Source organism: Pyxicephalus adspersus, chromosome 3, assembly GCF_032062135.1.
Source record: "Pyxicephalus adspersus chromosome 3, UCB_Pads_2.0, whole genome shotgun sequence".
In the NCBI taxonomy this organism is placed as follows: Eukaryota; Metazoa; Chordata; class Amphibia; order Anura; family Pyxicephalidae; genus Pyxicephalus; species Pyxicephalus adspersus.
This window is the reverse complement of record NC_092860.1, coordinates 43,248,501-43,270,996: the sequence shown is the minus strand read 5'-3', so window position 1 is coordinate 43,270,996 and position 22,496 is coordinate 43,248,501. Positions and strand designations below refer to the sequence as shown.

At 36.1% G+C, this 22,496-nt stretch overlaps 1 protein-coding gene across 4 annotated transcripts in view; it reads right to left on the bottom strand.

Annotated features, from left to right (window-relative positions):
* Positions 1-22,496, bottom strand: part of MLLT3 (MLLT3 super elongation complex subunit) — a 133,178-nt gene that overhangs the window by 42,696 nt on the left and 67,986 nt on the right. For all 4 annotated transcript variants that reach the window (XM_072404377.1, XM_072404374.1, XM_072404375.1 and 1 more), the window contains exons 3-5: positions 12,586-12,668; positions 8,682-8,825; positions 2,982-3,104 (exon numbers count right to left, since the gene is read on the bottom strand). In XM_072404377.1, the coding sequence (XP_072260478.1) occupies positions 2,982-3,104; positions 8,682-8,825; positions 12,586-12,668 (350 nt within the window). The remainder of the gene's footprint in view (positions 1-2,981; positions 3,105-8,681; positions 8,826-12,585; positions 12,669-22,496) is intronic.

Genomic DNA, 22,496 nt, shown 5'->3' with positions numbered 1-22,496 from the left:
ATAACTTTGGTGGGTTAACATTTTCACGTGTCATTAATTCAGAGCTTGGCTTACCTTTTTCCCCCTCCCAGGAAACCTGCTCTGTGTTTACCTTAGATTAGAAGGCTGCCGAGTCACTTCTGGGAAGCTGAGCTGAGAATAGAACCACTAGAAAAATTGCAGTCCTTCTGCTATGAACTGTGAGGATGCTTTATTCTACACTGCCTGCAGCTCAAGATGTTAGTAGGGGCTCGATATTAGTAATGTCCAGCTTGTTAAAAATATGAACATATTTCAATGGCTGTAGCTATGCCACTTTGATTTTAAAGATTCCAATCTCATTTTTTTAGCTGCTTGCCTCAAACCTGTACTCAAATTTGAAAATTTCAGTTCATATTCTCAGGTTAGAAAATGTAGATTTAGAGACAAACCAAAAGTAAACAATGTTATTTTTACCACCATCCATTAAATGCAGTATTGCTACTATTTAATGTTCTGTTTTAATCTAAAGAGTTTTCCAAAATTTACATTTGGTAAGCAAAGCACTACATAGGCAGAATACTAGTGGCTGGACTTTTAAAATAGCTATAATCTGGAGATGTGCTGCAAATCATAATGCTTATTAAAACCCCATCATGTAACAACAGTGATTACCATAATTTATGAGGCTAAAGAGGGTAGCAACCCCACGGATTGAAAACTACAAGTCTGTAATAGAGTGATCCACTTTGTGAAGGTTCTCATTTCTATGGGTCATTGTATATCTAGGAGTAGTTAGTCACATTAAACAGGAGTTGTTTTTGTAATGTTGAGGAGGTCCAGCGAGGATAATTGGTTTGCAGGAGGTGTGACACAGGCTAAATCAAGTTAGAACAGCCATCCCTAAATATGGATGGGGGCCTTAAACACCATTGGTCTTTCATCTATAATGCAGTTTAAAATCTCCACCATAGCAACAATTCAGACCTTTAGTCATATAATTTAATGATTTAACGTCTTTGCAGACTTCTTGACATCAAGGAATGGTTTATGCCAATAGAATAGAGTGGTTTAACAAATTTCGCACATCCCATTCTTGGACAATGTACATATGCTGTGTTACATTCGACAATGCTTGGGTTAAAGTGTTTAACCTGTGTGGATATGAAAGCTGGGGTATTTCCTACACTACTACAACTGATGAAGCAGATTGGATAGGCTGCAGAACGTCTTTAACATTACAAAAATGAGCACACTTGAATATTACCAACTACTACTAGATATTGATCTACCTTAAGTTCCCAGCAGGCAGGTAATTCAGGGTTTTCAGAACTTGCAATTGCCTGTAGAAGGCATATCCTTAATTATACCATGCTACATAGGGTACTTTTGTGTTTATTGACCCAATATAAATATTAATAAGCCCTGAATTACCACATCCTCCTAGCTCCCTAATCTTGGCCGAAGTAGTAGTTTTAAGTTAGAGCCTCACATAAATCCTGAGACACGATCACAGAATTGAGCTGAAATTATTTGCATAACATAACGATCTTCAAACCAGGCAAACATTCAAAGTAAAAAAGTGAGCTAGATATGTTATCTGGCAGATAATGTAATAGTGCCTAAAGGTGCGTACACACTTCCAATTTTTATCGTTCCAATGGAACGACGAACGATCGATTGGGCAAAAAATCGTTCGTAAAAAAGTAACCAACGACGCCGACGAACAAGGAAACTCGTTGGAAACGAACGACCGGACCGGCGGATCGGATTGGACGACGATCGTTGAATATCGTTCGTGTGTACGGTCGTTCGTTGATCGTCCATGTTCAGAGCATATGTAATGAACGTACGTTCGTTCACTTTCCTGTCGTGCACATAGTTCCTCTATCGCTCAAACGATCGTATCTATTGTGTGTACAATATCTACGAACGATCGTGTCGTTATCTCTATGTGCAGGATCGGTGCTATACGATCGTTCGTAGATATCGTGCAGAATCGTTCGTCGTTCGTTTTCCAACGATAATAATTGGAAGTGTGTACGTAGCTTTAATCATTGAGCTCATTCAATATAACATAATCTGGGCTTTCTGTTATTCCAGCAGAGAGCACCTTACAAGGTCACCAAAAATGTATTTCCTGAATGGTGTGCAGCAGAGTTCAACTCTCTTGTTTCCTTTATCACCGAAACATTCAAACCTCAGTGCAAGACCAAATCCTATAGGTGGTTCTTTCCTGCATCACAAACAGGGTGTGAGTACTAAAAACATCCATTATACCATCTTTTATTGAGCGTGCTACATACACGAAGGATTTAAAGGTCTGTATTTTTTTTTAAGAATTCCTACAACATACAAAATAAATATGTCTGGTAAAAAAACTAACCTTTTCCATAAAAATACTAACCATTTCCATACAAGAAATAAAAGCACTGTATATCTGTACACAAAGAAATGTTGCTGTGGCTAGTCCTAAATCCTGCATTAAAAAGTCAAGATACAGAAGTGGTTCTTTATATTTACGTGGGACAGAGCCATAATCATTCAACAGAAAATCCACTGTACTTTAAACATACAATAAAGCCATTAGATCACTTTATTCAAGCTACCATACACATCATCCTTTGTATGACATTTAGAAAAGTCACTGTTTATTAGTTCTGGTAAATGAAATAGCATGACACACTTAAACCATGTGTCAATTGTGTGGCATATAAATGAACATCTCACACCAGGAAATACAAAAAATTGACTGGCTATGAATCCTAGAAACTGTTCATCTAAGCATCCAATCAGATGTACATTCGATTAGTAACCTGCATTAGAAAATTAGTTAGAGCTGTTATGTTATTTTCTACAATGAAGTAACTTTCCTTTCTAATAAAAAGTTACAGCCTAGTGCTTTGGTGTCTTGTCAAGCCACCATATGTGTGCCTGTGCAAGTCTAGATATATTAGTGGTATCTGTGCAAGACATTCTTGTTATAAATATCTACACATGTAGCTATTAATAACTTCACTTACCTTGGATCCATGAGATGATTTACTTTTCTTCACATCTGAGAAAGATAGGGAATTGCTGGGGAGGCTGGGAAGATGAAGACTGGTGCCTGAAGAAAAGGATGAACCCTCTGACATAACCATTATCTGTTGCCAGAAATAAAAACAAAACACAAACATTACATATAGCATTCCTATACACCAGACAGATCAACATGACTTACAACGCCATCATCAAAAGAATACATATGACTTTTATTGTAATATTGTTATATATACTAATATTGTTCTTTTTTATGAGCTTCTGTACTCATTTTGCACATTTTACCTTGAATTAATACTACCAAAACTTGTATCTTTGTACTTTGTCTACACAGGCAAACTAGAAGTTTATATAAAAAGTGTACGCATTTTTGGTATGGAAGGGACTTTCGGTAACTTAAAGAATCCTAGATATATTGAAATAAAAAGGACAGATCAACCAATCATAAACAGCAATTTTTGTATATAGGAAAAGGAGGACATCTTTTTAGCCTAAATTATGTAGACAAATGCCCTTCCGCACCTCTATTCTGCGAAAATTATTTAGTTTTTTCATTTTCATGTTTACTTTATATTCGCTGTGTTTTTTTAATAGCAAATGTTATAATGTAAAGGTTGATTGAAAGGATTAGTGTAAATAACAGTTACTGAACACATTTTTTAAGGGGTATAAATATATATATATATACACCCAAAAAATGAAGCAATTAGGAAGAAAAGAGGGACAGTTTGATGTGAAAGAGTTGGGATGTTTGTCACACAATTGTATAAGAGTCATTTTAGACTTGCCATTGACTGCAGCAATGTACAACTCTCCCAGTCATTTTTATTATATAACTACATGGGAGCGGTTGGAAACCATTATGTGCATATATATGTGATTGTAGGCATGGTTCCTGGAAGTGACGTATCTCGTCTGGCCATGTGATTGCCTGCTGTAAGGTGTTATTCTGAAATGGCAGAACCTGCAGCAACGTCCTACTTTACACGGGTTTTTAAATGGACAGTTGTTGTCTCATCCCCACAAATCATGCCCAACTTATCACCTACACATGCAGCAATGACTGACTACACACACACACATACACACACACATACACACACACACACTTCACATTAGATCCTGACTATGGTAGGGATTATGAGCATGTAATCCAATGTAGTAGTATGAACATTATGACGTGTTGATGTGTTTGTGTGGGTTTCCACCGGGTACTCCAGTTTCCCCCCATATTTCACAAACATGCAGTTAGGGTAATTGGCTTCCCCCCAAATTGGCCTTATACTGTCTTAATGGGATATGACTATGGTAGGGACATTATATTATTAGATAAGGAACAGTTAGTGACAGGGCTATGTACTTTGTAAACTTCTGTGTAATATGTCAGCACTATACAAGATAATAATAGTAAAAAATAAATAAATAATAAATCTACTTAGAATTAGAATAGACCGTCTTTTTAGGTATATAGTGGTTTATATCAATTTTCATCCTCTATTAAATAAGTTTCCACCCCTCCTCCATGTTTTGTAACAACTTGGTGCAAATGGCATGTAATGATTGACAGGAACAGGGAGATGACTGTCCCAAGCTCCCCACCCCATCACAAAAAAGTGCTTTTAAGTGCCAACACTTTCACTGCTATTTGCTTTGAAGCAACTCAAATTACACCAACCACCTGTTGAATACTGATTTCTGTTGTGCTATAAAAACAAATATTTTGAATTAGTTAAAAAAACAAGGTATCTCTAAAAAGTGTAGATTGCAAGCAATGTATAGAAACACGTGGACATATTTACATGCATTTAAATAGAGGCAGTAGGTTTTTAGTAGCAATTTGGTTGGTGGCAATTTTTGAATGAAAAATAAAAGTGCATATGAATGAAACTGTAGTGGTGTCAGTTAACCGATAACTAACTGTATGGGCCCATCTAACTGTTCCGCTGAAGTCTATGGGGAGTCACTGCACAGGTGCTGCTGAATGCAGACAAAACAATGCAAGAAGGCTGTCTGGAAATATGGGGACATGGGGTAAGTACATGTACATGGCGAGTCAAATACAGAGGGGAAGCAGGATAAACTTTTAGAGTTTTCTTCCTTTATTATTAACCTGCAATTTTTTTTAAATTTTACCCTTATATAGATTATATGGAATAATATATGGCCATTCTTTTTTTTACAATATAAAGGTAAACTGATATGCGAACTGAAGAGCTTAAGGCTTGGCACTTTTTAACCAGTAGGTCGAGTTCTTGTGCCCGTCTTACACAATTTATTCTATCACTTTTGAATATGCTAAAAAGTCTGTTGTTTACAGACTTCAACAGCTCAAGGTGGAAGTTACATACACTGACACAATATTATCTCTAGTGACTTATGAATTATATGAAACCTGAGTTTTAAGTTCCAGTTAGACAAATAATGGTTTATTGGCAGGCTGCTAATGCAATACCCTAAACCAACACCTCCCTGCTGTTGTTTGCAAACAAAGGCAAGACACAAATGGAGATTTATCTACGGCTGAAAGCTGGGTTCACATCTGTGCAGTGTGGCACTAGTTGCTATAAAACTATGCCTGCTAAATCATTACATCCTTTAATCCCACATGTATAAAAACTAGACAGCACCTGATAGCAGAGCTCTCCATTAAGCTCAAATGTAACCAATCCAAAACATTTAAAAGTAGACAATAGTGATAAGCTCTGTTTGTTTTCCATTAAAAACACAAGCTGGCCAGGCTGCCATGACCATGCTTTTAATTTTCTCCACCAAATAAACACACATTTTTAAGTGTCTAGCAGACAATAAATACAAAGTTTACGTTTCTTTAAAAAACAAAGTTTGGGTTGGCCAAGAAAATTAAATATGCCTTTCATCATCATAAAAAGACTTTTCAGTCTAGGAGGGAATAGAATATAGAATATTTATTAACCTGCAGTTCTGTGGACAAGGTCACTCCAATTCTTTTCCAGAAAATTTAGGACCAGCACGGAGAGAGGGGAGGTGACACAACCTATCAGGGGCAAGAAAGGAGCTTTTGGGGGACTGGTAATCACAACCTGACCAACTAGGTATGAAGATTGGAGACTCCTTAAGTTATTAGATTCCCCTTGATGAAATGAGCATTATATCAAAATAAAATCATTAGTTTCCATGAAAGTAAATTAATCCTCATTCCTACTTAATCTATGCATATTAGGAAACTAATAACTTTCCAACCCTATATTTCTTCTGGATTGGTGTTGCAAAGCATTGAAGCTAGATGGTAAGCATTACAGCCAGCCAAATAGCATTTCCCAAATAGTAATTCAGAAATGTCAGACTTAATATTTCTTTCAAGAAAGATTCCCTAACAAACTTGCATGTGTCATGAAAGAAACAGAGGGCCAATAACTACTTCCTAGACAGCAGTAGTCACGGTCAGGCTGCCAACCAATTAACTGGCTGACATCTGGAATAGTTTTCTCTCAACAGGTGCATTTTATGGCAATAGCAGAAGTCACGGGTGTCATTATCTCTAATATGTGTATTCATGCCTGTAATGCATTCAGACAGTTTCTGCAAAACGTGCAACTTGTTTGTTTTAAGCCTGCATAATAATCAAGTGTAGAATTAGAACAATGTTATGGAAAAGATAGATCAAAGATATATATACTGCAAAAATTTGACTTTGTATCACTTTACTATGTTTAATTACTAATAAAAAACCCAATGGTAAGCTAGTTATCAATGGGCAGAATCTATAAATACATTGCTACATAATAATAACATAGATTGATGCAAAGGGCCTGATTTATTAAAGCTCTTCAAAGGCTGGAGAAGATACACTTTCATTAGTGAAGCTGAATGATTCAGCAAATCTGGAAAGAATCTGGCCCAGGATTATTTAATGTAGAGTGCTGCATAATATGTTGGCGCTATATAATTCCTGTTTATTAATATTATTAATTCAAAACATTTGCTAGCTAATTTATTAAAACCTTGTAAAGCTTTAATAAATCAGGCCCAAGTGTCAGCTAAAACAAATGGCACAATAATCCAGGTTCATGTAGTTTTTTCCCCCAAGACTTATATTTTAAAAGAGAATTAAAAAGATACACAGAGAGGTTGAATGTGCCCTGTCTGCAAAACTAGTCTTCACTTTGAAATATATATATACATAAGCAAAAGACGTCAGAGTTGTCACTTGTAATAGAATTCACAATGTGGTACTGCCACTGACAGATAAACTTTAGAAGAAATAATGTACAATTTAATGAGGAGATCTGAACTTCATATACTGATTTCTACTTATTTTATAGCCCCGCATGATTTGCACCAGCTTGATGACTCAATGAGTTCCCAAATCCCTTAATATGGTTCAATTAATCTTTCCTTTCATATTAATGAAACATTTCATCAGCATCAGAACAAGGTGACCCATTATGTAAAGCACATAGCAGCTCATTTCCTTTACAGAGAAACATTAACCAAAAAGACTGATTGAAAATGCAGTCCGGTGTACTTTGTATTGGCTACTCTCTGAAAAAGCATCTTGTGTTTGCTCACCTGTCTCTTTCCAAACAGCAGACACAGCTTATCACTGCATGCTGCACTAAGGGTTCTTTTTATTGCATGTCAAAGAGGCCCTAAAGCTACGTACACACTTCCAATTATTATCGTCGGAAAACGAACGACGAACGTTCCTGAACGATATATATGAACGATCGTATAGCACCGATCCTGCACATAGAGGTAACGACACGATCGTTCGTAGATATTGTACACACAATAGATACGATCGTTTAAGCGATAAAGGAACTATGTGCACGACAGGAAAGTGAACGGACGTTCGTTCATCACGCATGCTCTGAACATGGACGATCAACGAACGATCGTCGTCCAATCCGATCCGCCGGTCCGGTCGTTCGTTTCCAGCGACTTTCCTCGTTCGTCGGCGTCGTTGGTTACTTTTTTACGAACGATTTTTTGCCCAATCGATCGTTCGTCGTTCGATTGGAACGATAAAAATTGGAAGTGTGTACGCACCTTAAGAGACATAATGATAATAAGATCTCCTTAGGGCTCCTGGTGGAAGCGGATTTATAACATCAATATAATTGAGCCGAATTAAAAAAGAAAGTAGTATAAAAATGCCTCCATTTTATCCCTAGCTCACAGATCAGCAAACCTGTATAAGGGGGATGCCACTGTTTGCTCTGTTTGGCTTTCATGCTGATCCTGAAGACCTGGAATAAGCGTTTTGATCAATTCTGACTTTGCTATATATTTATAGTTCAGCATCCTGGAGGCATCACAGTAAATAGTGTTCTTGGAAAGTGGTCCATAATGGTAGTCCCTGTATTTCTCTCAATGGAGTTCCTTTTCTTTTTAACCTACTACAGCCAAAGTTGATTTGTTACTTCTGTTTATGTTACAGTGTTAATGCAGCCAAAGTTAAGGTTGGACATTAGGGAGCAATTATTCTGACTGGGGCTTGCTAGCTTGTCCCTGTAAAAGAAAGCGGAAGAAAAAACAATTGGTTACTTTTCCACTTTAAAATAGATCCCCAACTCTCCAGGGTTGCTTACCCCTGATATAATTAACCAGTCAGCGGTGCTGTCCTGGTCTAACGAACATATGTCCTGCCTTACGAACGTAAAAAAAGTAAGGTAAAAAGTTAATATAACTACAAGGCTCACCCCTCCGGCTTTAAGCAGTTTCCTTCTGAACTCCTCAGTGGGGTTGTTAAAGGTGAGTTTTTCACAGCGTAGGTGGTTTACAGGCGGATGACCTTCAAGGTGCAGAAACAGGTCATAGTCAAATCGCACTTTCTTAGGTTCTTCCTACAGGAATAAAATTGCAAAAATATAGTCAGAAAATGAAAACACAAACATTTTTCTTGTGTCTCTTTAGATTTGTGTTGTTTATAAAAAAAACATTTATGCCTCAAAACAAGTTTAAATGTAAACAAGCAAGCTGCATCTAAAAAGTGATTTTCCACAAAATACAATGTAAGTTCAATGTGATAAATTGAATTAGTACTGCAGTACATACCCTAAAACAATTTGTGAGTTCTTTTTGACTTTTTACATGCTTAGTTTCTCTACATTATTTTTTTTAATCACTATTATATTCCACTAGAGCCAGCTCTGTATGTAACTGTAAAACACTCAGTTTCCCTGTTTTACATCTGTTGAGCTAGGACATTAAATACACTGGAAGTGGGTTGCTTTTAACAGGTGAAACACAGACGAGTCTATTCAAAAAAATGTGAATCCAACATTCCCTGAAATAATCCCTCATGGAGACTCTTCCAAATCTATATTTTCCAATGACAGTAATTGATTCTCCACCAGGAAATGTTTCAGTAGTCACATTCACCGATTTATAAATAGACCCCCATAGTCTTGTTTGTGCAAAGAAGTAATACAAAACTAATATGTATAAAATAGGCTTTCAATGTCAGCAAGTAAAGTTTGGAAGGATTGTCTTGGAGCATGAAGACAACTTGAAAACGTTAACTCATCGCACTTTGGTAGTCCCACCATTGTGGAGAAAGTAATGAATTAATCATCATGCCTTTCCTTAGCATATTAAGCATTTAATGAAGGGAGAGTATTTATAAAGTTGACCGAGTCTGCAAACATTTTGTGAAACATATGTTGGAAAAGCAATTTAGAAGTCACTAATGTTCATTATAAAACACTGAGCTCAATTAGCTGTAGATGATATATTCATAAGACAGATGACACTATGATGAAAAGTTTAATCATCACTAAATTATTAAAACAAGACGCAAGCTCATATTGGTTATAAAGTGTGTTCCATTAAAAAATCCCTGATATTTTGCTTCTAAACAAGATCAGCAGCTGCATCCACAAGCTAGCAATTCTTAACATAATGATAATAGTGGACAACATAGTCAATCCCTCTAGTCACAGTCAAGAATAGAGTATATAGAGTATAAAGTACAAGTCTTGCTATTACCTTTATTAAACCATAAGCTCTGTCTGGCTTTGTTTCATTCTGTTATGGAGGTCTAATTTATCAAATGTTTAGGTTAAATCTAACCTTCACCAAATACCTACTGGGGTAAACTTAGTTTAAAGAGCTTTTAGGCTTAAAAAAACAAGCATATTTGGCTAAAGCATTTAAAATGGTTACCTTGTGCTAGCAGTGTGTATGAACACTAAATAGGCTATTAACAAAAAGCATTAGGATGTATCATAGCAGTTTACAGCTGTTCTCTCCAAACACTGGTGAGTGCTTTACAGTAGTGATCAATGAATTATGAAAACATGCTTTACAACTGTGGTACAACATCTTTACAAAGCAGGTGAAATGATAGCCAGTTTTGGCCATTAACAAGTTTATATTTAGAAAAGATGGTGCAATCTAGCAAGTACAGTAAGGGGTTCAGAAAGAATAGCAATATGATTGTACAAATAGTGCAAAGGCAATACACAACTGGATTCAAAGTTAGTGATTAGTTTCAGTTGGACTTACTAATATACAGAATTAGTACATCCAAAAAGAGATTGAACAATTAGATTGCAAATTATGTTTTATGAATTGTTTTTATGCATTCATAATATGGATGGAACAATCTTTAGCATTAGGTTTTTTTACCTATGGGGGGGGGGGTCAGAACCTACCACTTATCTTTAAGGGAAGCACCAGTGATCAAAATAATATATCCAACACGGCTAATTTGCCCTTTTGTTAAAGCATCTATACACCCTAATAATAAACGTCTCCTATTATTTCCCTTTTGGTCCATTTATTATATCATTAGAAGCATTTTGTCATAGCCGTTAGTGCCATCACTAAAACAGTTGATCTTGTAAAAAGATTCAGAGCTGTGCTATGTACACATCCTGCGGTATCCCAAAGATCCCTACTGGTTCTTATCTTGGCCTATAGAATGATTAGTCTTTAAGAGTTTGGATATGTACACACATCAAAGCATTGTTTGCCTGAGATGAAAGGTCTTGCTGATCTAGGGAAAAATGTGACATCTGTACAGCAGTTACCATTACATTGTTCATCAAGTCTCCTCTCCTCAGTTGATTGATAAATGAAAGATCGTGAATTCTCTCACTCTTTCTCCTCTTCTGCTTGCTTGATTGATAAATGAAAGATCATGAATTCTCTCACTCTTTCTCCTCTTCTGCTTGCCATTGAACAAAACGATACAGTGTGTACAGTGCCCATTCACAAAAGATTGTTTCCAGCCACAGTGGTCTTTTTATGGGTACTTAGCCATGAAGATCCAAGTGGGGATGTGTGATTAAGAAATTTAGAAAGCGACACTGGGAAGGGCCGACAGCTATTCGTCTGTACTTGCAAGGTGTTTAGATAGGGTATTTAACGTGTGAAAATGCCTATACCCTCCTATTGTGTGTTACTTGCCCCACCTTCTAAATTGTAAGCTCTTCGGGGCAGGGTCATCTCCTCCACCTGTGTCACTGTCTGTATTCTGTCATTTGCAACCCCTATTTAATGTACAGCGCTGCGTATATGTCGGTGCTATATAAATCCTGTTTATTAATAATAATATTAATATTAATAATAAACAAAAATAACAATAATCATGTTTTAGTTTCTGTTAGAATATGGGCAAGTTGGAACATTTGTCAGATTTTACTGCAAAGGCTCTGTTGGAAAGATTTGTCCCCATTTTCTGTTCTGGGGACAATTTACAGCAGGGAAACAAACCATAAAAAGTTAGAGGAGGTTCTTGCATTCATAGGCCCAAACAGCAGCAAAACCTGTCAGGGGTTCTCACCCTTCCCCACTATCTATATTCAAGGTTAATTACTAGAATTTAGTGGTTTGTTCATGTGATGAGTCCTGTAAAGTTTGAACAGCTGCAACCGGTTCCTGTATGAGATACAAGCCACGTATTTAAAGTAAAGAAAACCTGTAACATAAATGCCTAGCTTTGCTATCTTTGGCATCAATGCTTTTTTGTATCAATGATCTAAAATAAACATACATATCAATATCAATATCAAAATAATTTTGGTCTGCATCCAGGCAGAGTGACACAAACTACTAAAAGTGTATGACAAGACATGATTTGTTTCTAGTCTTTTGTAGAATGGGGCTGCATACACTTTGACATAGTAAACTATCTTTGGTGGAGAATAAGTTCCTTCCACTTCAGAAATATTTGCCATAAATTAAATAAGGTTTTGCACTTTAGTCCTGTGTGGTAAACTAGGCCCTGATTGAAAATGTATAGGTTGGGGTAAGCATGGGGGGAGGGGGGGAGATGGGGGCAATAAAGCAAACCTGTCATTTAGTCCTGCATGCAGGCACAGCAAATGCAAGCTTTAAAATTAAGGCTGATGGGCCAGGGAGCCTAATAATTTGTTATGCACATGTAAACTAAAGTTATTTATTCAGCATAATATTTTTAATGAGATTCCTGCTGTAGGTAGGATTCATGTTGGACTGATAAAAACAGAACTTGAAGATAATTTAAACAAGAAACTCTACAGAGGCTGGTAGGATGGTTTTGTCAGCAAAAAACTTAATGAATGGAAAACATATGGTTATTTCTTCATTCTTATTACACACATTTTATTCATGAGATACCTTATTTTTGAAGTAGACTTCTATAGGCAAAATGAAACCAGCATAACCAGACTCTTCTACTTTATATGGTGGGTCTTTGCACACTGAAATACAAATACAAAATAAATTAGCTTTATATACTGAAATGGGTTCTATAGTCATACAGTTGTTATTTTTCTAATATTCAGTTAGACATAGCATTAAGAGATACAGTAATCACAGTTCACAGTTTGAACAGACCAGTAATTCCTGTTAATGGCCCTGTGAACATCTCAGTCACTGGCTTTTTAGCTTGTGCTGACACAGAACACCCAGCCCCATACTTCGGTGTGTCCATAGATGGGTATACTGTATCAGCACACACCATGCAATGTCTTAAATTCACACACACATGCCTGTCAGTAAATATGGCATTTAACCCGTACTGCCTGCTATATTTGGAGAAGCTTATCTGAATGAGGGTACAAAAAAGAAAGTGCAGTCAGAAAGAGGATACATAAAAACTAAAGCAAATCAAAAAGATACTTTTTGCAACAGCTTTGCTTTATTCAAAGGGGCTGATTCAATAAAATAAAGAGCACAGCACAAACTACTCAACTTCTACACTCCCGTGAATAGCATGCTAGTTTACTGCTATGGAAACTACGCTCACACATGCTTTGCTAATGCAGGACAAACTGAAATAACAAATGATGATAGCCCCACTTACTGTATATATGTCATTTTCACTGCTGAATAAAAGGGAAGCCCTGTGCAATCTCCAGTTGATGTGGTCTGGGCTGAAACCCTGTACACACCTTAGATTTGTCGCTGGAAATTTTCATTTAAAATTGGTTCCAGTGACAGGACAAAAAATGAGTGATGATTTACTTTATAAAGAATTAATAGCATCCCACTGTGCTTTCCTTCATGATAAGTGAATAGCGGTCGTTCTTGATCAGTTGATCACCGATCCACCAATGTATTGATGAATGACATTAGGGGGTCGCTGTATAGACGCCAGATTTTTGCCAGGAGACGATCACAATTATTTGTCTCAGGCAAATCTAGCACATGTATGTAACTTTACACAGGGCAATGGAATCTCACCATGGAACATTGGGAATTCACATGCTACTTCATACCTGCATATATAGTGTACCTTTTCCTTCCTATAGCTGAATAGAGCAACTGGGAAGCACAGCACAGCGAAAAATCAGGCTGAACTCCAACACTTTCTCCTTTACATGTCACTTCCTGCATTGTTCAAACGATCGTATGTAGCCTGTGTACACTATTGGTGGATTATATTTGATTAATCGCATTGTTACAGCATGTACAGAATTGTGCACAATACGATCGTTCAAAATAATCGTGCATATTAGTTAGTCGTTCGTTTTCTAGCGACAATTATTGCACGTGGGTACCTAGCTTAACTCAAAGTATTAAAGCAATAGATTTAGCAGAATTGAGGCAGCTGGCATTTTTATCAGAATATGAAACAACCACCAAATAGACCTTTTCACAATTCCAAGTTTGTTAACATCCATATGGCATCTGAAGAGGGTTTTGTTTTGTTTTGCTGCTGGATCCTGGATTGGAATATAGCAGTGTAGACCTTTTGATTGGTAATGGAGGCCCCAGTGGCCTTGTCACAATGTCAGTATTCTTGTAATTCCAAGGCTACCCAGAAATCCCTAACACATTTTGAAACCATTCACCTACACATTTATACAGAAACCAGCAAGTGATTTTAAAGATTGTGTGAGAAGTTTGGCATGTGGAAGCCTCTTCAATTTCCCTTACACTGACTGCTCATCTGTGCATGTAAGCCCTGTGAATTCAGATAACAACAGTGCTGGGCTCAGGGTACATTTCCTGTTACCAAACCACAATGCTGTCTCAGAGACATGTCAAATGAATCCATACTACTTGGCAGATAAAAGGGAAATGACAATAAAATGATTGTGCATGTTTGGAAGCTGATATGAGAAAGTGATCATGTAGTCACCGAACGTGCTTTTCCCTCTAACATTCAATGCAGCAGTTTTGTAATTATCAGTTATGAGTAATATTAATATATTTCCAAATTAAAACTGTTACAGTAGAGTATAAATTGCAACAAAGATTTTCCCATAGACAACTCAATGAAACTTATTGGTGAACCATGCTTTTTAATTCTTTACTAAATTGGGGCCTGTCACTGCAGAACATGCCAGACAGGAATGGAAATCCAAACTCAAATACCAAATAATTCATTACATTTATGTGAACAGAATTATGGACAGTTTTACACCAACCTTCTTTTTGCATACCACTATTAAAAGGTTATAAATCCATGCATCTACAATTCTTCTACAATCTAATAGTTAAAGAATAACCAAGCATTTCTAAACCGGTAGGATGCTTCTTTTCCTGTAATCCTTGCTACAGATCCTTGCTACAGATTCTAGTCATTGTCACCAAGATCTACAAACCTTAGCCAATATTATTCTGAACAGGTAATAGTGTGGGGAAACAAACTCCATTTTTACTTTCTGTACTTTTCTTTTACATAGAGTATAAGAGATGGTATACAGTTGTCAATATTGGAAAACTCACAATGAGCAATGCCATGCAGATGTGACTAGTGTGCATGCAGGTAGACTGGTGGCTACAAAGAGGCTTCAAAAGACGAGTACTGGGATAAAACAAAGGATGAAAAAAATTAAATGAAATATTTCATTTAATAAAATATTTTTTTTATGAAACAAACAAAATGTCTTTCTGTGGGAGGGTTTTGATTTTTTTACCGGTTGTACAGCACAGTACTGTAGTGAAAGTCACTAACACTTTTCAAATCATGTGACTCAGAAGAATGTCCCCATTGCCAGACCCACAAAAAAATGTTATTTAAATTCCATTAACAGAAGTTTTCCATAGGACATTTCTCATGCTCTGGTAGTAGATCAGAGGCCCAAGAGGACAGGCAAGAACAGCACAGGTAGTCTTATTTCAGTTTTAACAGGTAGTAGTATTTCAATTACTTTGTTAAATATGGACGCGCTATATATATATATATATATATATATATATATATATATATATATATATATATATATATATATTAAACTAATATACACACACACACACGCCTGTATATGTATGTATGTGTGTGTGTGTGTAATGTAGTCTGGAATCTATAGTACTGTCTACTTTGGGTGTCACATAGTCACATCCTATCAACTTTCCTAATATCAGTTGAATTCAGGGATAAGAGGAAATGACAGGCAATGCAGTGTGCAAGTATTCTGTCCATGGTATGCATTTGCTTATTAACCTGATTGCTATTAAAATGTCTCTCGTTCAATGTCGAGTGTAGTTGGCTTCTAGCATACTCATACAGCCTATAAAATATGCAGAGAACTATGTTCCATTTACTACATATATATAATATGTAAACCTTGCACTGCAAATGATAAAACGTGGCTCCTTTGGAGCTACAGTTACAAAAAAAAAAAAAAGATCATATTACCTTAAAAGCTTGGCTATATTTTATAAATTAGATGCTTATCACGCAAAGTCTTTATTGTACTCATCACAAACTAAAGAGTTGGCAAACATCCTAAAATGTATCAGAAAACCTTGTATTTATGGGGCTTACTGAGATTACCCCTTATCTGATAAATGGGATGCTTTGTGAACAAGTCTGGATGTGATTGTCCTGTAGAATGGAGCTGCTGCGACACAAGTCAGGCACTCCCCTTGAGATAAAGGGTAAGGCTTACAAGCTATTAAAACAAACATACCATCAGCCCTTTAAATAACCTGCATTAAGGCTTCACATTCTAAGACCAGCAAACATCTGTCGGAGAAATGTGTGAGGTCCTAAATAAGGGTTACCAAAGGACAAATGTGCACTTTGAAATCTTTAAAAAATTGGAATCTGTAATATAAACTATATGATGACTGGGTAATGTCTGCTTATTAAAGGGGACTTAGGCTAGGCTGTGGGACTACGTACACAAGTGCAATAATTGTTGTTAGAAAACAAACGACTAACGACAGATCAATGATTATTTTGATTGGTCATATAGTGCACGATTCTGTACATGCTGTCACAATACGATGGTTCAAATATAATCCAATAATAAAACCAATAATGTACACACAATAGATACGATTGTTTGAACAATGGAGGAAGTGACTTGTACCGGAGAAAGTGTACCACAGAACCATCCACGATCACTGAACAACCGTACACACAATAGATAGCGAACGATCGTGGCCCAAATGGGTCCACTAGGACCATCATTCATTTCCAGCCACATTGCTCAATCATCGGTGTCATTGTTCACTATTTATGTTAAGGAATATCAAACAACTGATTGTTAATTGTTCGTTTCCACTGACAATTATTACACGTGTGTACATAGCTTTATCTGTGTTAGTAAAAACAACAGGGCAAAAATACTTGAAGCTGCAGAAGAGTCTACAAGCAGGGCACACTTAAGATGAGTGCAGGATTGTGGATGGGGTCACTGCTGAACACATACGACACAAAGCATAGGTATTTCCTAACCGACAGGCACAAACATGCACTACTTTTCCTTCCAGAAAGGTTAACTACACTTTCAAAACACATTAGTTCTTTTTATTGCTTGTAGGTACACCAATATTTACCCTCGTTAATTCAGTAAACAAGCTTTGTCTGTCTGCAGTATGGACTGATCAAGGATGCAATTTGTAGACAAACATTTTTGACCAGAATATGACATGGAATTAATCAAGGATTCCTCACTTTAGTATCGGAACTTGATAGAAAGAATTGGAACACGTCACATCAACTATTATCAGTGTCCACATTTGGAAGATTTCACAAATCTTTTGTTCTAGTGACAAAGAAGAGTTAAGGAAAATGACACCCAAAAACAAAAAGAAATATCAATATAATCAATTACTCTTATGCAAAGTGTAAAATGGTTTGTATGGTGTTCCCATAGAGGAATTTTACTGTAGTTCCTGTCCCAGTGACTGCTAAAACCTGACCCAGTAAGTGAAAGAAAAGCTCCCTAAAACAGAGAACATGAAACAATAAAAAAAAAAGTGAGGGGTTATTTTATTTTTGTTGTCTAACTCCTTTTAGACAGCTTATTATGCAATTTTTGGTCTTGTGGAAGGAAGCAGAAAGGAACACAAGCTGAATTCCCCTGTATGACAAATGTCACAGGAACAGCTATCACCACTAGTTTTTCCCTCATTTAGTGTTTTAGTGACAACTGGATTTCCTATCACTGTCTGCCTCCATGGCAGTGGTCTTCAGAACAAACAGAAATGATTAAAAAGAAAAAAAGTGACTTTTTTTCCCCAAAGAAAGGCATTATATGCCATCTGCAATATAAACATTTTTAAGGATTATAAAATTAGAAAGCCAAAATCACTGTGAACTGGACAAATGACTGAAAGCCTTGTATTTGTATAGCGGGGCTTTGCTTTGTGCTAGAAGGTAATTGTCTGTAGCCTGAATTACATGCATATGAACTCCATAAAATGTCCACCTAAAGCGTCATGTCTGATCACCGAGACCTGATTTGTCTGAAGACAATACATTCCTATGCATTTCTAGTGCATCAGGATAGACGATTGTGTCACCATTACATTGTTATTAGCAAAAGTATTAGTTGAAATACGAAATATTTATTTCTCATTCACAGTTCATTTAGATAGTTGGTATCTAAAAGGCACAGCATGCAGCAATAGGAAATTCTCAGATAATTGTCACTATAAAAGGTGTCCCCCTTTGGAAACTTTGCACCCACTTTTGGTTTCAAAGCTGTGACATTTGTAACGGTTTGGATTTCCTAACACTTTTAATCTTTGTGTAATAGTCACCAGAATGAAACAAATTGAATTTACCCTGCGGGAAACCCTAAGAAATATTTTAACACTTCCCCACACTCTCAGGAATAAAAAAAATATTTCTAATTTAAAAAGGTCACCAGTTAAGACTATATTACTCAGCTAAAACACCACAAAAGGAGAGTTCTTTAAGAGACAATTACCGTTAACACACATATACCTTTATGCAAATATCCTGCTACTGAAGTACAAGTTGTAAACCTGAACTTCTCTCTAGACTGCTAATGTGTAAATAGACACACAAAGTTATGTTAAACAAACACAAATATAATTTATTATTTTATGTTATTAAAGACAATAGAACCTGTCAAATCAATACATTTTCACCAATTGTCTTTTTAAATACCCTATAGCTTTAGTGATTCTGAATACTGTGGCTCCAATCTAAAGCCTTGTACACATGCTCAATGATTGTTGCTGGAAATGATCATTAGAACCAAATATTTACAGGCAGTGCTATTCAAGGTGCTTCCAATGAGGAAACCATTGCTGTTTATGTCAGTTGTTCAGTGGCGCACAGTTCACTAAAAGGCTTCAGGATAAGCTGCATCAATTGCTTGATTTTCACCCAAGATGAACATTCATAAAAAATCTACCACCTGGCTAAATGTACTTTGGTGGTCAAGCAAAACAAATCTAAATTTTAAGATTACAGCAGAAAGTTGAAGTCTGAAGAAGTTAGGCCCTACACATACCTCAGGTTAGTGAGAGAATTATTAAAACTAGGAAGAGATGCTAAATTGTTATATACAATGGATTTTGATATAACTTGGCAAAAAACCATTACATAGGGAAGGGTTACACTTGGCTTCAAAGCTCAGAAGGCCCCTATACTGACTACACATGTGATTTTGAAGACAAGGATATGTCAACTGGCTGCTTTGTTCTGTATATGATCATCATCTAGGAATATTTGTAGACATGCTTGAAGATGAAAAGTAATCGCAAAGCTAAAGCAAACATAACACCAGAAATACCCCAGCGCACAGATGTGACTGCTCTCTGTTGTGGTCCACAGAGCTGACCATAATAGTGTAGGTACTTTTTTATGTTAAAGCTCATAAAAAGTCAATGAGCTGCCATATCCCATAGTTGGTCAACCTATGTAAAAATATGTTTACACGTGTGCATGGGTGTAAATCCGCGCCAACACATCTCAAGCCTTTTGTGAATAAACTAGATCAATTTTAGTGGTATGGAAACGCAAATAGTTCTGAGGCTCCATAAACTGAAACAAAAAATGGGGAGCAGCAAATGCTTTGCTAAAATAGATCATCCGTTATTGATTGCTGAACAGCACCTGTATTTTTATTTTCCTTCTTATTTCAGAATTCAGCACATTTTCTTTACATATTCAACCTCTTAGCTGAACCTACTCACATCAAGGCATATCATGTACAGTAACATTTGTACATGGGGTTTAAACAAGTCGCATTTTAACATTAATAAAATGATTGCAGGGTCAGGGCAAAACCTATTCAGCAGATAAGAAACACTAACATGATTAAAGATGAAAACCAGTATGCATTAATGGGCCTAAATCATCCCCTGGAAGGCTATTTTTTATTGAAATGAACCACCAGCTTTGGGATGTAAATGAATAAATTAAAAAACAAAAAACTTCTGCAGACTTTGAGACTACTGTGAATGAAACACAGACACACATGGTAGGCATTAAACCTCCTGTGGGAAAAATCAAAGTTTATTGATGTGAGGGCCTGTGTAAAGGGGGGGGAGTACAACTTAAAACAATATAATTCCAAAATGGTAAAGCCATAAGTGGCTTATTAAAAGGTCTTTCACTATGGCAGCAGACGTCTTCAGAAATATCAAATTCAACTTGGAGGGTCATATGGGAACACTGAATTATTTCCATGCTTAAAGGACCAGCTTGGCACACACTGAAAACGGTAAACCATTTTGTTACTGAATTTAACAATTTAACATTTTATCCTTTATATTCTTTGCTATAAAAGCAAGGATTTGTTTTGTGTCTCCTTTTTTGTGATTTCTCTGTTCCAGTCTGGTGACCTCTTCTTATTTTAAAACAAGTCTGGAAAGGGGTTAGGAAGCCATTGTGTAACTACCAGTCATTCAAAATCCTATTGGCTGCCGCCTTATGTGTCCCAAAATCTAAGGGGAGAATGCTTCTTCACTATATCTGTAGACAGGTTTTTCCGGGCCTCAATGAAAAAATTGTGAACCAGACCCCTATGAGATCTCCTTCTTACTAACATCCATACATACAACTACATAACATAATAATATAAAAACCTTAAAAGAAAACAAAGATAGCATAGGAAACGCAAAGCCTTTTCACATAGTTATATGCCTTTGAGTGGAAGAGAGTATTGTTTAACTAAAAGTTAGAGTTTTCTATCACAGAACTCTTTCTGACAACAAGACAAATCCAAGTTATTGGTACAGCTATACAGCAAATGTTGTAATGGTACAAATGTTGTAATGTTCTTTTACTTTACCTTAAAGCTAAACTTAACGGCAAAATCAAAATTCAATAGATATACAATCATACCTAACTCTTTTCACTGTAATCAGCACTTTCTTCCTCTTAACAAGCAAGCACACTGTGCAATTATTTGTGAGAGATTTTTCATCTGGAGGAGTGATTCGTTGTTCAGTGTGCCAAAATTGCTTATAATATTGAGATCTATCAACCATAGTGATTTTGATGCTGATACGATTTTATTGTGATGAAAGGTCTTGATTTGTTGAATTAAAATGTTCCTATGTGATTTTATACTTTAGTAGACGACCCTTGAAAATCTCGCTTTTTTTTTTTTTTACTTTTTTTCCTTAAAAACAAATTCTTCTGGCTGTTTTCAGAGCTTGTGTTTTAGGTGGCTTGAATGCCAAATATCTTGTAGCCAATACCTTGATTTTCTTTTTATGAAGCAGTTAATCAGACATTTACTGAAACATTGCCTGGTAGGGAATCTTCCAGGTCCATGTGTTTCAACAGCAGTTTATGATTCCCCAACAAGTAATGCTGCAGTGAATGTCAGATTCACAGCTTTATATGTTTCAATGTGATTTTCTTTTAATATTAATTTGGATCACATTAATGATCAGTTTAAATGATTCTTGAGGTGAAACAAGTATTTAATTTACCAAAATATTTATGGTAACAGAAAATGGGTTTTAAATATTAACATAATGGTAAATCAATAGTCAGATCAAAGATAAAGATAAAAGTAATTTTGAAAATATTGCTTTATTGCTAGTTTACCCGGAGTCCTGCACCACCAATCCCCATAATCTCTGTGTAAGTGTTTGATTTCGTTCTATTGTTTAGCACCTCACTAATAAACAGACCACCAATAAGGATCTGAATCCAACTGGTATATGTGAAAAAAACTTTGTGTTGTCATTTGTATTTATTTTTCTACATTACGCTTTCTGTAAGAAATGCAGCAGATACTTGAAATTGATGCACGGGCACACACTTTAGTTTATGTTCTTGGATCAACAGATTAAATAAAAGGTGTGGTGTGGACTAGATATGAGTTTATTGACAAGGTTCCTGAAACAAATATTCTTTATACCATTTTACCCCTTAATGGTTGGCTGAATGGTAAGCTCACTTTAAATCGCTACACTAAATTTATCACAAACAGAGCTAGTTTTTCTGTTCACAATGGTTGATAGGCTAAAGTATATCAACTATCTATAACAGCTGCTCTAAAATGCTTATAAAACCCAGATTCTATTAATCGGATTCTTTCATATCAGACTGTGTATCAACCAAATAAAAATACAATATATAGCTATTTGTATTTTCAACCACACAGAAATTACCTTTTTTTATTCCTAAATAAATGCCCACATTGTAGAATAGGAGCAGCTTGCACCTGAAATTAAACATAAAGCAGCTACTACCTCAATTACTTTTAATCTGCCACTTTATGAAGCTAAAAATAAAATAAATAACATTTGTCAAGTATGGCAAGTAATATCATATTTTCATCCACATAAAGAGTTAAAATTGTTTACGATAAGACAGAAAAATGCCAAAATATTCAAAGTTCTGTAGTAGC